Source organism: Coregonus clupeaformis, chromosome 27 (genome assembly GCF_020615455.1).
Source record: "Coregonus clupeaformis isolate EN_2021a chromosome 27, ASM2061545v1, whole genome shotgun sequence".
Taxonomy (NCBI): domain Eukaryota; kingdom Metazoa; phylum Chordata; class Actinopteri; order Salmoniformes; family Salmonidae; genus Coregonus; species Coregonus clupeaformis.
In genome coordinates, this window is record NC_059218.1 from 25,348,818 (window position 1) to 25,362,189 (window position 13,372).

At 46.7% G+C, this 13,372-nt stretch overlaps 1 protein-coding gene across 22 annotated transcripts in view; it reads left to right on the forward strand.

The window, feature by feature from the left end:
- LOC121541675 (dynamin-1) overlaps positions 1–13,287 on the forward strand; it is a 100,206-nt gene extending 86,919 nt beyond the window's left edge. For 9 of the 22 annotated variants that reach the window (XM_045208100.1, XM_045208093.1, XM_045208095.1 and 6 more), the window contains 4 exons: positions 1–62; positions 333–574; positions 999–1,196; positions 10,145–13,287. The exon at positions 1–62 is cut by the window's left edge. In XM_045208100.1, the coding sequence (XP_045064035.1) occupies positions 1–62; positions 333–574; positions 999–1,196; positions 10,145–10,175 (533 nt within the window). In that variant the 3' untranslated portion in view covers positions 10,176–13,287. Of the gene's footprint in view, positions 63–332; positions 575–998; positions 1,197–1,385; positions 1,419–2,503; positions 2,541–10,144 lie in introns of all 22 variants that reach the window. The other 13 variants (XM_045208102.1, XM_041850898.2, XM_045208103.1 and 10 more) reach the window with 11 other exon arrangements.
- Positions 13,288–13,372: the final 85 nt, after the last annotated feature.

A 13,372-nucleotide genomic window follows, 5' to 3' on the forward strand; every position in this document is an offset into this window, starting at 1 on the left:
TCGTCAACAAGACCGTCAGGGACCTTATGCCGAAGACCATCATGTACCTCATGATCAACAACGTGAGTCCCCATTGGTCGCTTTTGACTAGTGGTGTCAAAGTAATCTTCTGTAGGGCCAGCTGATTCACACCAGCTGATTTTCATCCTTGTCTTTGAATCTGTGTCTGATTGGTTTAGACTTGAGAAACCAGCCGGCCTGTGGAATCTCTAGCCAATCAGTGACAAGGGCGGAAGAAACACCTCTTTCATCTCTACTGCAACCTTTCCATCTCCAACTCCCCCCCATTCCTCACCTTTACTCTCCCCCTCTCTTCCCCCTCCTCCACACAGACCAAGGAGTTCATCAACGCGGAGCTGCTGGCCAACCTGTACCACTCTGGGGACCAGAACAGCCTGATGGAGGAGTCCCAGGAGCAGGCCCATCACCGCGACGAGATGCTCCGCATGTACCACGCCCTGAGGGAGGCCCTAAACATCATCGGAGACATCAGCACCACCACCGTCACCACCGCCATGCCACCGCCTGTAGACGACTCCTGGCTGAGGCCGGGGGGAAACAACTCCGGGGGCAGGTACGAATGGAGGGAGAGAGGGAGGAAAGGAGAGTAAGGGAATAATATGCCATTTAGCAGACGCTTTTATCCAAAGCGACTTACAGTCATGCGTGCATACATTTTTACGTATGGGTGGTCCCGGGGATCGAACCCACTACCCTGGCGTTACAAGCGCCATGCTCTACCAATTGAGCTACAGAGGGCAAATTATATGGGTGAAGGTATGGATGGATGGAGGAAGGAGGGGATGGAAGGAGGACAACAGCTCTGAGTAAAAGGTATGGATGGAAGGAGAAGGGGAAATAAGGGAATAGAGGAGAGTGGGGAGTAAAGGATGAGAGGAGCAGGACTGATGTTGTTGCCTCCCCTGCTGGTGTGAAAGAGAACTGACTGCCGATGCACTCAGCCGCTCTCTCTCTCTTCCCCCCCCCCCACCCCTCAGGTCCCCAGCCAGCAGTCCCACTCCGAACAGAAGGGCTCCCCCAGGTCCCCCTGGACGCCCTGTCTCCCGTGGCTCAGCCCCTGGCCTCCCTCCTGGCCCCCCTGTCCCCTCTCGCCCAGGGGCCTCCCCGGATCCCTTCAGTGGGCCCCCCCCATCAGTCCCCTCCCGGCCTAACCGCGCACCCCCCGGTGTGCCGAGGTGAGTGAAACCGAACCCAAACGTTACATCTCAATGCAAAAGTCACCAAGCCTATGAATGTGTAACACTACAAGAGGTCCTACAGGGAGACAGACAAGCTAATGAGGTTGTGTAAGTGATATACTATGAGAGTGAGGATGATAATGAAATCACATCTAAGCTGAAGTGTCAATGCTCTCTGTTGCTAAGGGGGATGTGAAGACGCCAGGAGGATTGATGGAGGTAAATGAGAGTGGAGAGAGCTTGGTGTGATAGAGGATAGAGCCATATAGATAAAGGATGTCAGGTCCAGAAGATGCTGCAAGCTAGAGAACAGATGGGAGGTAGAGGTAGGATGGATGAGAGACATATCATAGATTGACCCTTCCAAAAGCCCACCCCTGTAGTAAAACATTGCCACACACATACACACACCTAATATATGTTTTACTTATGTTGTTGTACCTATTTACATTGCTAACTGCCATGAAGGTTTCAGACATTACTGACTTACATTTCGTACACACTACAAGAACCTCCCAACCCTACATGTAACTAACTGCTTTAAGTACTTTTACTATCAGTGGCACAGCTGTGCCTTCATTTAAGCCCACATTTTCTTACCATTCCATGCCCCTAGCCCTCACCAGAATCCCCCTCACTAGTAGTCTAGTCTAGTGGCCTCCTCTATGTGGAGTCCTTTGCTAGAATATAGTTTTGTATTAGAGACCTATCCTACAGTATATCCCACTCACCCAACCTTAGTCTTTATAGTTTAGGAATAGTGTCTCTTGTCTATCCTGTCTCCATGTTGCAAATAAACAGAGAGAGAAAGAGAGGGGAGGATAGGGATTGAGAGAGAATGAGAGCGAGCGGGGGGGGGGGCGTTTTTCATTTTCGTTCTCTGTTAAACTGCCTCCGCACTGCTAACGTTTGCCTTGTGTTTGCCTGTGGTTGTGAGCTAATGGACACTGTACTGATCTGATGTGAACTCACGGTCAGGGCAGCAGCTTGCCTTACTGAGGGAGACACACACGTTGTCTGACACTGCTCTTGCTCACACACACCCTTAAACATCCAAATAACCTTCAAACAACCCTCAAACAATGTCTCTAAAGCAGCCATGTTAAAACCAATTACCCCAAATAACTTTCAAATAACGGTCCAAATCTGATTGGTCCATGGTGAGAGCAGAGCCTTGTCATGTGACGTGGGTCTCTCCTGCACTGTAACCTGTATGTGTTTGTTTGCACTCCTCTTTCTGTCCTCCTCATCCTATCACCTTCACCACACCTCTATCCCACCGTTGACTATGGTTCCTCTTTCAGAATCACTATCAGTGACCAATGAGGACTAACGCTTCTGGTACGTTTGGTACTACTCACCATCATCCTCATGCTGCTTTCTCTTAGATACCGTCACCTCACTGCATGCCCATCACGCTCTCCTTTTCTTTCACTCCCTAATGCCTCTTTTAGCAGTGCATGGACAAACACACACGAGCACACACACAGGTCACAGTGTGCGTTTGTCTCATTGTGTGACCTTGCTGGTTTTGTTATTGTCTACTGAAATCAAGTTATTTTTTCTAGTTTCAGGGTGTATGTTTCAGTTGGGAGAGGTTTGTGTTGATGAAAAAAGTCAGAGGATACCTCTAGATACGCACATGCATACACACACACTCATACATACACACACAGGCATACATACATACACACTCATACATACACACACATGCATAGACCTGACCAGAGCTGCTCATTAGGGGTCAGAAGTCAAAGGTCATGGGTTTGTGTCAGTGTCGGATCATGACATCTCACCCGTCCCGTGTCTCTGATTGTTTGGTGGTGTGACACATTGCTGTCCAGTATTTGTCCTGTCTAAATGTCAACATAGTATTCTATAGAGGCTAGTGAAGCTGTCAGAGAAAGGCTATACTGTGGGTGGTAATAATGATTTGAAAAGGGTGTATAATGTCTAGTTAATGTCTATCCAACTAGCAATTCTGGCGGTCATCATTTACCCTGCCTCCTACAGTTGTAGTCTACTTTTTAGCATGTATGCTAACTAGCCCCTCTTTTGATAGTGAAGTAAAGATAGCATAGCCTTGATGATCATGGCAGAACTACTATGGAGATTATAAATGTGTTATATATCCTTTGTGGCAATTATAATCACACAGCTCTTGAGGGGTGAAATGCAACCCTCTATCTCTCACATATTTTGCATGCTTGGATTGGGTTGAAAGAGGAGAATATTATGGATGATAATATAGTGGAGCTATACTGCCCTCTTCTGGGCACCAAAACAACTGCCTGTCACCAATGGAAACTATGTACACTGAACAAAAATATAAACGCAATATGCAACAATTTCAAAGATTTTACTGAGTTACAGTTCATATAAGGAAATCAGTCCTAATCTATGGATTTCACATGACTGGGAATACAGATATGCATCTTTTGGTCACAGATACCTTAAAAAATGGTAAGGGTGTGGATTAGAAAACCAGTCAGTATCTGATGTGACCAGCATTTGCCTCATGCAGCGCGACACATCTTCGCATAGAGTTGATCAGGTTGTTGATTGTGGCCTATGGAATGTTGTCCCACTCCTCTTCAATGGCTGTGCGAAGTTTCTCAATATTGGCAGGAACTGGAACACGCTGTCGTACAAGTCGATCCAGAGCATCCCAAACATGCTTAATTGGGGACATGTCTCGTGAGTGTGCAGGCCATGGAAGAACTGGGACATTTTTGTTACGGAGTCTAGTTGATAGGTAATCGACTAGTTGGACTGTTCCCCAGACTCCACGCGTAGGGATTTGTACAAGGCTCAACAAGGCTATTGAACTGAACATTGGTGTCTGTCTTTATTCCTTAATCCAACATATCATACAGAAACATGGTATCAGAAGTGGCTCGGAAAACACACGTTTGTTATTTTTGTAGCTAAGTACAGTATAGGCGCTGTTACGTTCCATATGCGAACACAAGCCGTTTCCTACTCACAACACTGATCAACTCGTGTTAGCTGGCTAGCTAGCATCACTACCTACCTCCATGACTGAAGACAAAGAAATCTCCTATTCCATTGCTATGGCAGCGAACATTCCGCCACCAAATCACATGGTTCTCACAGGGGACTGGAATACTAATTGGGACAACTTCAGGGATGAATTCGAGGACTATGCGCTGGCGACCGGTCTACATGAGAAACCCAACGAGGTACAAGCGGCAACTCTGAGGAGTTTAATGGGCAGCGAATGCAGGCATATCTACCGGCACAATCTCACCCTCACGGCACGACAACAGTGTGATGCAAAGGCTATATTGGATGCATTGGAGAATTACTTCAAACCCGCCAGAAACGTAATTTACGAGCGGTTCGTTTTCGGAAGCTGCAAACAGGAAGAGGGTGAGTCAGTACACAACTTTGTAACCCGTTTGAGAGAGAAATCCGCCACTTGTGAATACGGGGGATTGAAAGATGAACTGATTCGTGACAAAATAGTACTGGGAATTGCAAATGAGAATACGCGCCGGCGTCTACTGAGAGAGAGAGAGGCTTAACATTAGTAACTGCCATCGAAATGTGCCGCACTGCTGAAGTCACTGACATGAGAATGAGAGCAATGGAAACGGAAACCCCACGCTCCGACGTTGATACGGTTCACGCTGTTGCTAGGCAGACATTCAGACAAAACCAATCGAGGCAGAGTAATTCACCACGAACGGTGAACACAGAGAGCCCCGTAGCATGTAAATACTGTGGGAATACACACACACGTGGCAAAGTGCACTGCCCGGCCTATGGAAAACCATGCAGAGCTTGTGGAACTAATAATCACTTTGCAAAAGTGTGTCTCAAAAGCAAAAGAAGGGTGAGTGAGGGCAAGATTCACTGTGTTGATGATATTACTCAATGTTCAGAGCTGAACAGTGAAAGTGACATTTACATGCATGAATCCATTGGGGCTGTACACTCAAGAGGGAAGAAATGGTTTGTGACACTACGATTACACAACAAGCAACAACAATGTCAACTGGATTCGGGTGCTACATGCAACGTAATGAGCTACAAAGACAAAATCAATCTGGCACCTGACACACATCTATTTCCCAGCGATACTAGACTAAAGCTGTACTCAGGAGAACTAATGAGCTCTATGGGCACCTTTGAGACCGAATGTGTTATTCGGGGACGCAAACACAAGCTGGAGTTCGAGATTGTGAAAACCAGTCAAAATCCTCTCCTCTCAGGCTCTACATGCGAACGCCTGGGACTGATGCAGTTCACTGTACCAAATGACCTGCACATTGTGGATCATGTCCAGCATGGACCCCTGTCCAAAGAACAACTACTCAGCAGATATGACGATGTATTCAACATGCCCGTTGAATCAGTGCCTGGGGAGGTACACTTTGAAGTGGATGAGAGCATTACTCCAGTCCAGTGTGCTCCTCGCAATGTGCCCATTGCAATGAAAGTGGCTGTGAAGGCCCAGCTGGACAAGTATGAGGCCGATGGCCACATGACATCTGTGACTGAACCAACTGACTGGATCAGCAATATGGTCATAGTGAAAAAACCAGAGAAGCTGAGGGTCTGCATCGACCCAAAGCATCTGAACCAAGCACTGAAACGATCCCACTACATCATGCCGACACTAGAGGATGTCCTCTATAAGCTTCCCCAAGGCCAGGATTTTCACCTTGGTGGATGCCCGAGATGCATTCCTTCAATGCAAGCTGGACGAAGAAAGCAGCTTCATGACTACCTTCTGGACCCCCTGGGGTCGGAAACGCTGGCTCAAGCTCCCGTTTGGTGTCTCAGTGGCGCCTGAGGTATACCAACGCAAGCAGCACGAGTTACTGGCTGGGCTCAAGGGCATTGAACCCATCGCCGATGATATCCTGATCGTAGGCTGTGGTGAAACAGACGAAGAAGCAGAACGCGACCACGATGTGAAGCTCCTGGCACTGATGGAGCGCTGCCGATCAGTTAAGCTTCGTCTTGGCCTGAAGAAGCTGCAGTTCAAGGTGAAAGACGTCCACTTCCATGGCCACATTCTCTCGGCAAAAGGCCTGAAGCCGGACCCAGACAAGGTCCAAGCGATCCTCGACATGCCAAACCCGTCTGATGCAAAAGGAGTACAGCGTCTCATCGGCTTTGCAAACTATCTTGCAAAGTTCATGCCACACCTATCAGCAGTCTGTGAGCCTCTGCGCCGGTTGCTGGACAAAGACACACCATGGCACTGGCTACCCAAGCACGAGGCCGCAGTGCAGGAGATGAAATCTCTGGCTTCATCCATGCCAGTGTTGCGCTACTACGACGTCACGAAGCCTGTCACAATCCAGAGCGACTCTAGCCAAAGGGGACTTGGATGCTGCCTTATGCAGGAAGGCCAGCCCGTTGCGTTTGCCTCGAGCGCTCACCCCCACCGAACAAAACTATGCACAAATTGAGAAAGAGTGCCTCAGCATCGTCTTCTCCTGCCAGCGATTCCATCACTACTTATATGGTCGAGAGCTGGTCACCGCTGAAACTGACCACAAACCACTCATTGCCATATTCAGTAAACCTCTCCTCAACGCGCCCAAGAGGCTTCAAAGTATGCTCCTGACTCTGCAAAACTACAGCCTGAAGGTCATTTACAAGCCAGGACCTGAGATGTACATCAGCGACACACTGAGCAGGGCAACAGCACAATGTACAGGTAGAGGCACTGCCTATCAGCGGCAGGCCATCTGTTCGCTACAGCAGGAACAACAAGATGTTCAACAGATCAATCAGGCAGACTACTTAAACGTGACAGATCACCGCCTAGCCCAGATCAGGCAACATACTGACAAGGACGAACACCTACAGTCACTGAAGTCCATGGCTCTAGCAGGCTGGCCATATCTGAAAGAGGAGACACCTTTCACAGTGAGAGAATACTGGACCTTTCGAGATGAGATCAGTGTGCAAAATGGCGTCTTGTTCAGAGGTCAGAAGGTCATTATTCCCAAATCACTACGTCCAGAGATGCTTACCCGCATACACTCCAGTCACGTCGGAGGTGACGCATGCTACCGTCAGGCTCGTGAAACATTATACTGGCCAAACATGCAAGCAGAAATTAAAGACTTTGTCAGCAACTGTACCACATGCAACGAGTACGCTCATGAACAGCAAAAGGAAACCATGATGTCACACGAACTGCCCACAAGGGCCTGGCAAATCATCAGCATGGACTTATTCAGCCACAGACAAAAGGACTATCTTCTCCTCGTTGATCATTACTCTGACTTTTGGGAAATTGAACTGCTCCCTGACTTGTCCGCAGAGACGGTCATAAAGCGCTGCAAGGCGCAGTTTGCAAGGCAAGGTCAGCCTGACAAGGTAATCACGGACAATGGCCCACAATTCACTGCACAGTTCAAGCGTTTCGCCTCAGAATGGGAGTTTGACCACGTGACCTCCTCTCCAAGACACCCAAAAGCAAATGGCAAGGCAGAATCAGCTGTCAAGATTGTAAAAAACCTGTTAAGCAGGGCCTTGCGCGACAGCAACGACCCATGGAAAGCGATCTTACAGTGGAGGAACACACCCACCGAAAACATGGACAGCAGCCCAGCACAACGCCTTCTGTCCAGACGTCTGAAGACTACTATCCCCGTAGCTAACAAGCTACTTGAGCCCTGCGTCATGGTTGGCGTCACGGACAAACTGCGTCACAGAAAGCAGCTCGCTAAGTGCTTCTACGACCGGACTGCTCGAGACCTACCAGAGCTGGAGGTGGGTGAAACTATAAGGATGAAACCGCTGCCGGGAGACCACACAGGACTTTGGAGGCTGGGCACATGCCTACAGAGAGTTGCACCACGTTCTTACCTGGTGGATGTTGGTGGCTCCCTCTATCGTCGCAATCGGGTGGATCTGCGCGTAGCAGAGCAGACAAACCAGAACATGCCATACACTCACTTAGATGAGCTGGATCACAGTCCAGGCCTAAGGGTAAGGGGTGCAGAATTGAGACATGAGCCAACTGAAGGTGAAGCTTCTACCCCACCAAACTCTCCAGCTCGTGGCCCTAATCCTACCCCTGTCAGAGCCAATACTTACTCACGGGTGGGTCGGCTGTGCAAGCCACCGGACAGGCTTACTCTGTAAGCAAGAGACTTAACTTGTTGTCTGTTAATAAAAAATAAAACAAACAAAAAAAAAACAAAAAAAATTAAAAAAGGAAGATGACAGCTGAAGTAAAAAGAAAATGTCATGCTTTTCAATTGTTATGACTTGACTGTTAAGAACGCAATGTTATGCCGTTATGTTTGCACTTTCTATTGAAAAGGATGATGTTACGGAGTCTAGTTGATAGGTAATCGACTAGTTGGACTGTTCCCCAGACTCCACGCGTAGGGATTTGTACAAGGCTCAACAAGGCTATTGAACTGAACATTGGTGTCTGTCTTTATTCCTTAATCCAACATATCATACAGAAACAATTTTCAGCTTCCAGGAATTGTGTACAGATCCTTGCGACATGGGGCCATGCATTATCATGCTGAAACATGAAGTGATGGCGGCTGATGAATGGCACGACAATGGACCTCAGGATCTTGTAACAGCACCTCTGTGCATTCAAATTGCCATTGATAAAATGCAGTTGTGTTCGCTTATGTCTGCCCATACCATAACCCCACTGCCACCATGGGGCACTCTGTTCACAACGTTGACATCAGCAAACCGCTCGCCCACACAATGCCATCTGCCCGGTACAGTTAAAACTGAGATTCATCCGTGAAGAGCACACTTCTCCAGCATGCCAGTGGCCATTGAAGGTGAGCATTTGCCCACTGAAGTCGGTTACGACGCCGAACTGCAGTCAGGTCAAGACCCTGGTGAGGACGACGAGCATGCAGATGAACTTCCCTGAGACGGTTTCTGACAGTTTGTGCAGAAATTCTTCGGTTGTGCAAACCCACAGTTTCATCAGCTGTCCGGGTGTCTGGTCTCAGACCATCCCACAGGTCAAGAAGCCGGATGTGGAGGTTCTGGGCTGGCGTGGTTACACGTAGTCTGCGTTTGTGAGGCCTGTCAAATTCTCCAAAATGACGTTGGAGGCGGCTTATGGTAGAGAAATTAACATTAATTTCTCTGGCAACAGCTCTGGTGGACATTCCTGCAGTGAACATGCCAATTGCACACTCCCTCAAAACATGAGACATCTGTGGCATCGGGTTGTGCGATAAAACTGCACATTTTAGAGTGGCCTTTTATTGTCCCCAGCACAAGGTGCACCTGTGTAATGATCATGCTGTTTAATCAGTTTCTTGATATGCCACACCTGTCAGGTGGATGGATTATCTCGGCGAAGGAGAAATGCTCACTAACAGGGATGTAAACAAAGTTGTGCACAACATTTGAGAGAAATAAGCTTTTTGTGCATATGGAACATTTCAGGGATCTTTTATTTCAGCTCATGAAACATGGGACGAACACTTTAGATGTTGCGTTTATATTTTTGTTGAGTCTATATACTGTATACAGTATATTCCAAGATGCATGAAGACAATCAAATCTGCAGGAATGATTTGTGTTTTAGTGTGTTAGCTGTTTTGTCTGACTGTCTTCTCCCACATTGTTCCATGCAGCTGTGAATGTGTGTGTGTGTGTGTGTGTTACCCGGCATACGCGTGCTTGAGAGAGAGTTTGCATAGAATTTGATGTTCAGTAGGGGAGCTGAATTGAATGTGCAATTACAAAAGAGTGCAAGTATACTTGACTGTATGGTGTATGTGTGTGTGTGTATAGTAGTATGTCAGAGTGACGTTGAGTTATACCGCTTGCGCGTGAGGGGGAATGACACCCAGCCAGAGTGCCAATCCTAACTCATCCCTGTCTTTGCTTATATCTGTGTCCCTCTGTCCCTGTGTTTCTGTCTGTCCATCTGTGTGTATCCATGGTCCTCTTGGCAGCCGAAGACCCCCGCCCTCACCAACCCACTAGACTACTGAGCCCCCCTCCCCTCCAACCCACCGCCTACCCCACGGCAGAGAGACCAAGGACTGCAGAGCAACCTTCCTGACCTAGACCTTTCTTCCTTCTCTACTAAATGACCCAGTCACGTCACACACACACGCACAAACCCACACACAGACATATTGTATACCCACAATACAGAGACATGCATTCATCCTCCACTGTATATTAAGGACCATTGTAGATAAGAATTAGAAAACATTTACACACACTCAGACACACACATTTACATGCGTAAGTGGGTGGATTCAGCAAATATGGATGAGAGGGTTAAGGAATGCTATGCTGAAATATTTTTTCTTTCTTCCCCTCCCCTTCAGATGGGTATTTCTGATTGCTGACTTTCTCTCTTTCTCTCATATCTGAATGATTATTTTTTCTCTGATCATTTTGGATATTGATAATGATCTTTTTTTGTGCTGGTTGACACGTTATTCTGTGTGTTGAATCTCTCTTGGGAGTAGATGCATTATCCATCTATCTAGGAAAGTGGAGTGGATCAGAAGGGATAACTGCATCTGAAAAACAGCTTTCTTTTTGTTGTCTTCTGCTATGATCATCATGATCCATACTGGTCCCTAAAGTCACAGGCTAGGACAAACCTGACATAGATGGGCAAGGGCCCTTTTTGTCAGAAAAACACCCAAAGAGAAAATATATACATATTATAACCATTAATGGTACAGACTCTCATGTGTCACAATGTAATGTGGCATCTATCTCTGTGTTTTCTATGTATTATTTATGATACACTGATTAATGTGTCCTATTATATCTAATATCACAACAGTGTTTCCGAGCCTCTGAGTTTGGGGACATTTTCTCTCGTTATGTTTCATTCACTTGTTCATCCTTCGCTTAATCTGGCTTCATTATGTCCTCTTTCCTATCTGTTTCTACTTTTCCCCTCCTCTTTTTATCGAATAGCCGGCCAAGCAAGGGTGGGCCCTCTCGCCCCGAGAGCCCCCTGCCTCCTTTTGACTCCTAGAAGCATCCTTTTATGTCCCTCGGGACCCCCTGACACCCCCTCTCCTCTAACACTCCCCCCTTTCCACCACTCAGCCCCTACATGTGAATCCCCCCTATATTTCACACAAACACACACCAATCAGAGATCTCAGCAGCTCTTCACAACAGCCTCGCTCAAAGCAAGGGTGGAGAGGGGGAGCGAAAGAAAGAGAGAGGACATGAAAAAAAGAATCACCAACCCCGCTCTCTCTGAATGGCCATAACATTCCTGTTCATGGATAGAAAAAGAAAATATATCTTCCTCCCTCTTCCTGCCCCTCAGTAGGAGTGAGGGAGAAGATAATGTGCGGACCATCTTGCATCTGTGTCCATGTCCTACAACCTCCTCTAGCCACCAGGCCTTGCGTCACTGTGAAGGCCCATTCTTATGTGATGTGATAACCATCATGATAATGTATTGTTATATCTGCAATGACACAAGTTCAGATGTTCAGACTAACTGTGATCTGGTCACAGGAGGTTGGTGGCAATTTAATTGGGGAGGACGGGCAAGGACATGGTTTCCATATGTTTGATGCCATTCCATTCGCTCCGTTCGGTTCCATCCTTTATTATGAGCCGTCCTCCCCTCAGCAGCCTCCTGTGGATCTGGTGTATATCGGTGTAAACTCCTCCTCAACCAGCTCCCTAAGGCACATTTGAAGACATGCTTCTCTCTGTGCTTCAATCTCTGTACCCATGCCACGAGTGCTAGGGGGTTGTGAACTAGAGGGTCTCCCGCTAAAACCTGTGGGCCAACATTGAGCCAGAGTCGTCCGTCTGTCTCTTCTCCTCCTCTCCCACTTGTCAATGAAACACTTCCCTACTAGTGAAACTCAGTACCTTTGCGAGGCGGGATCTAAATAGAAAGTGCAATATGTTCTTATTGGACGGCTTAATGAGAGCTATCCACCAATCACACCAGACTCAAAGTAGATGATCAGCCTGAGAGGAGGCATGGAGACAGACAAGGCCCTAATGGTGCGTCGCAATACTGTTAAATGGCATCCTTTCTCCTTTCCTTACAAGGAAAGCTCAAACATTGAAGTTCTTTTCAGGAAGACCATTTATAAGTGTTGCCAGTCCAGGATTTGTTTTTTGACTCTCAAAGTGTTTCCAAGACCAGTGACCCTAACAGGAGAACATGTGTTGAATATCATTGGAACTGTGTAATGAGTGTTGGGGTGGCTTATCAACTTTTTTCTTTTCTTTCCTTTTTCCTTTCTTCCCTCTCTCAGTGGTCAAGGGGGTGAGTGAGGACATCAGGTTTAAACCACCAACAACCCAATCAGTGATGGTCTATACCTATATACACACACCTATACAGTGCACCTCTCCCCTCCCATGTCACTCTTGCGTTCCATTGCTGTTTGAGAGATGTGAGTTTACCCCCCTTTCTACCAGTGGACTCTGTTGTCTGTGGTTTGTTGTATTATGACCCTGTTGGTAATAATAGTACATGGGCTCATTTGCCTACCCACAAACCCCTGTTTCAGTATCCATATCGTACTCACCTCATACAAACCCACCCCTCCCCTTTACAACACCCTTGAGTCTTAGCAACAGCCAATACATAAAACTATTAACTATTATGAAATACTTATAAATTCAGAGTAACATTTATTATGGACATATCTTACGTGTGTTATGTATCCTGTGTGGTGCATCTTATGGAAATTGTGTTCCACTTGTCTAGAGGTTAGTTGACAATGTATGAATACTGAATATTAAATTATTATGAATAAGTGACTGAGTATGTGTACAATGAAACATGATAAAAACAAAAATGAACAAATGAATAAATAAGTGAATAATGTTATATGAAATCCCGTCAATTGATGTGTTGAGTATTGGCAGGTTGTTTGATTAGTAGCATGTAGAATAATTTGTCGCTTCTTTCTCGGTCTCTGTCCGGAGAGGAAATGAGGAGAGGGGGCAGAGTAAATGTTTGTATTCTATCCTGCTGTGACAACTTCGTCCTGTATCTTATCTTACTGCTGTGGGTGGAATGTGTCTGTCCAACAGGACTGTGCTTTGTCAAGACATTAAAAGTCAGTGTACTGTACCAAAATGGTCTGATTGTCTTTTGTTGAGGAATCGCACAATGACATCTCTAATAGGACATATTGAAGATAGAAACTCCAGCACTTACAAGG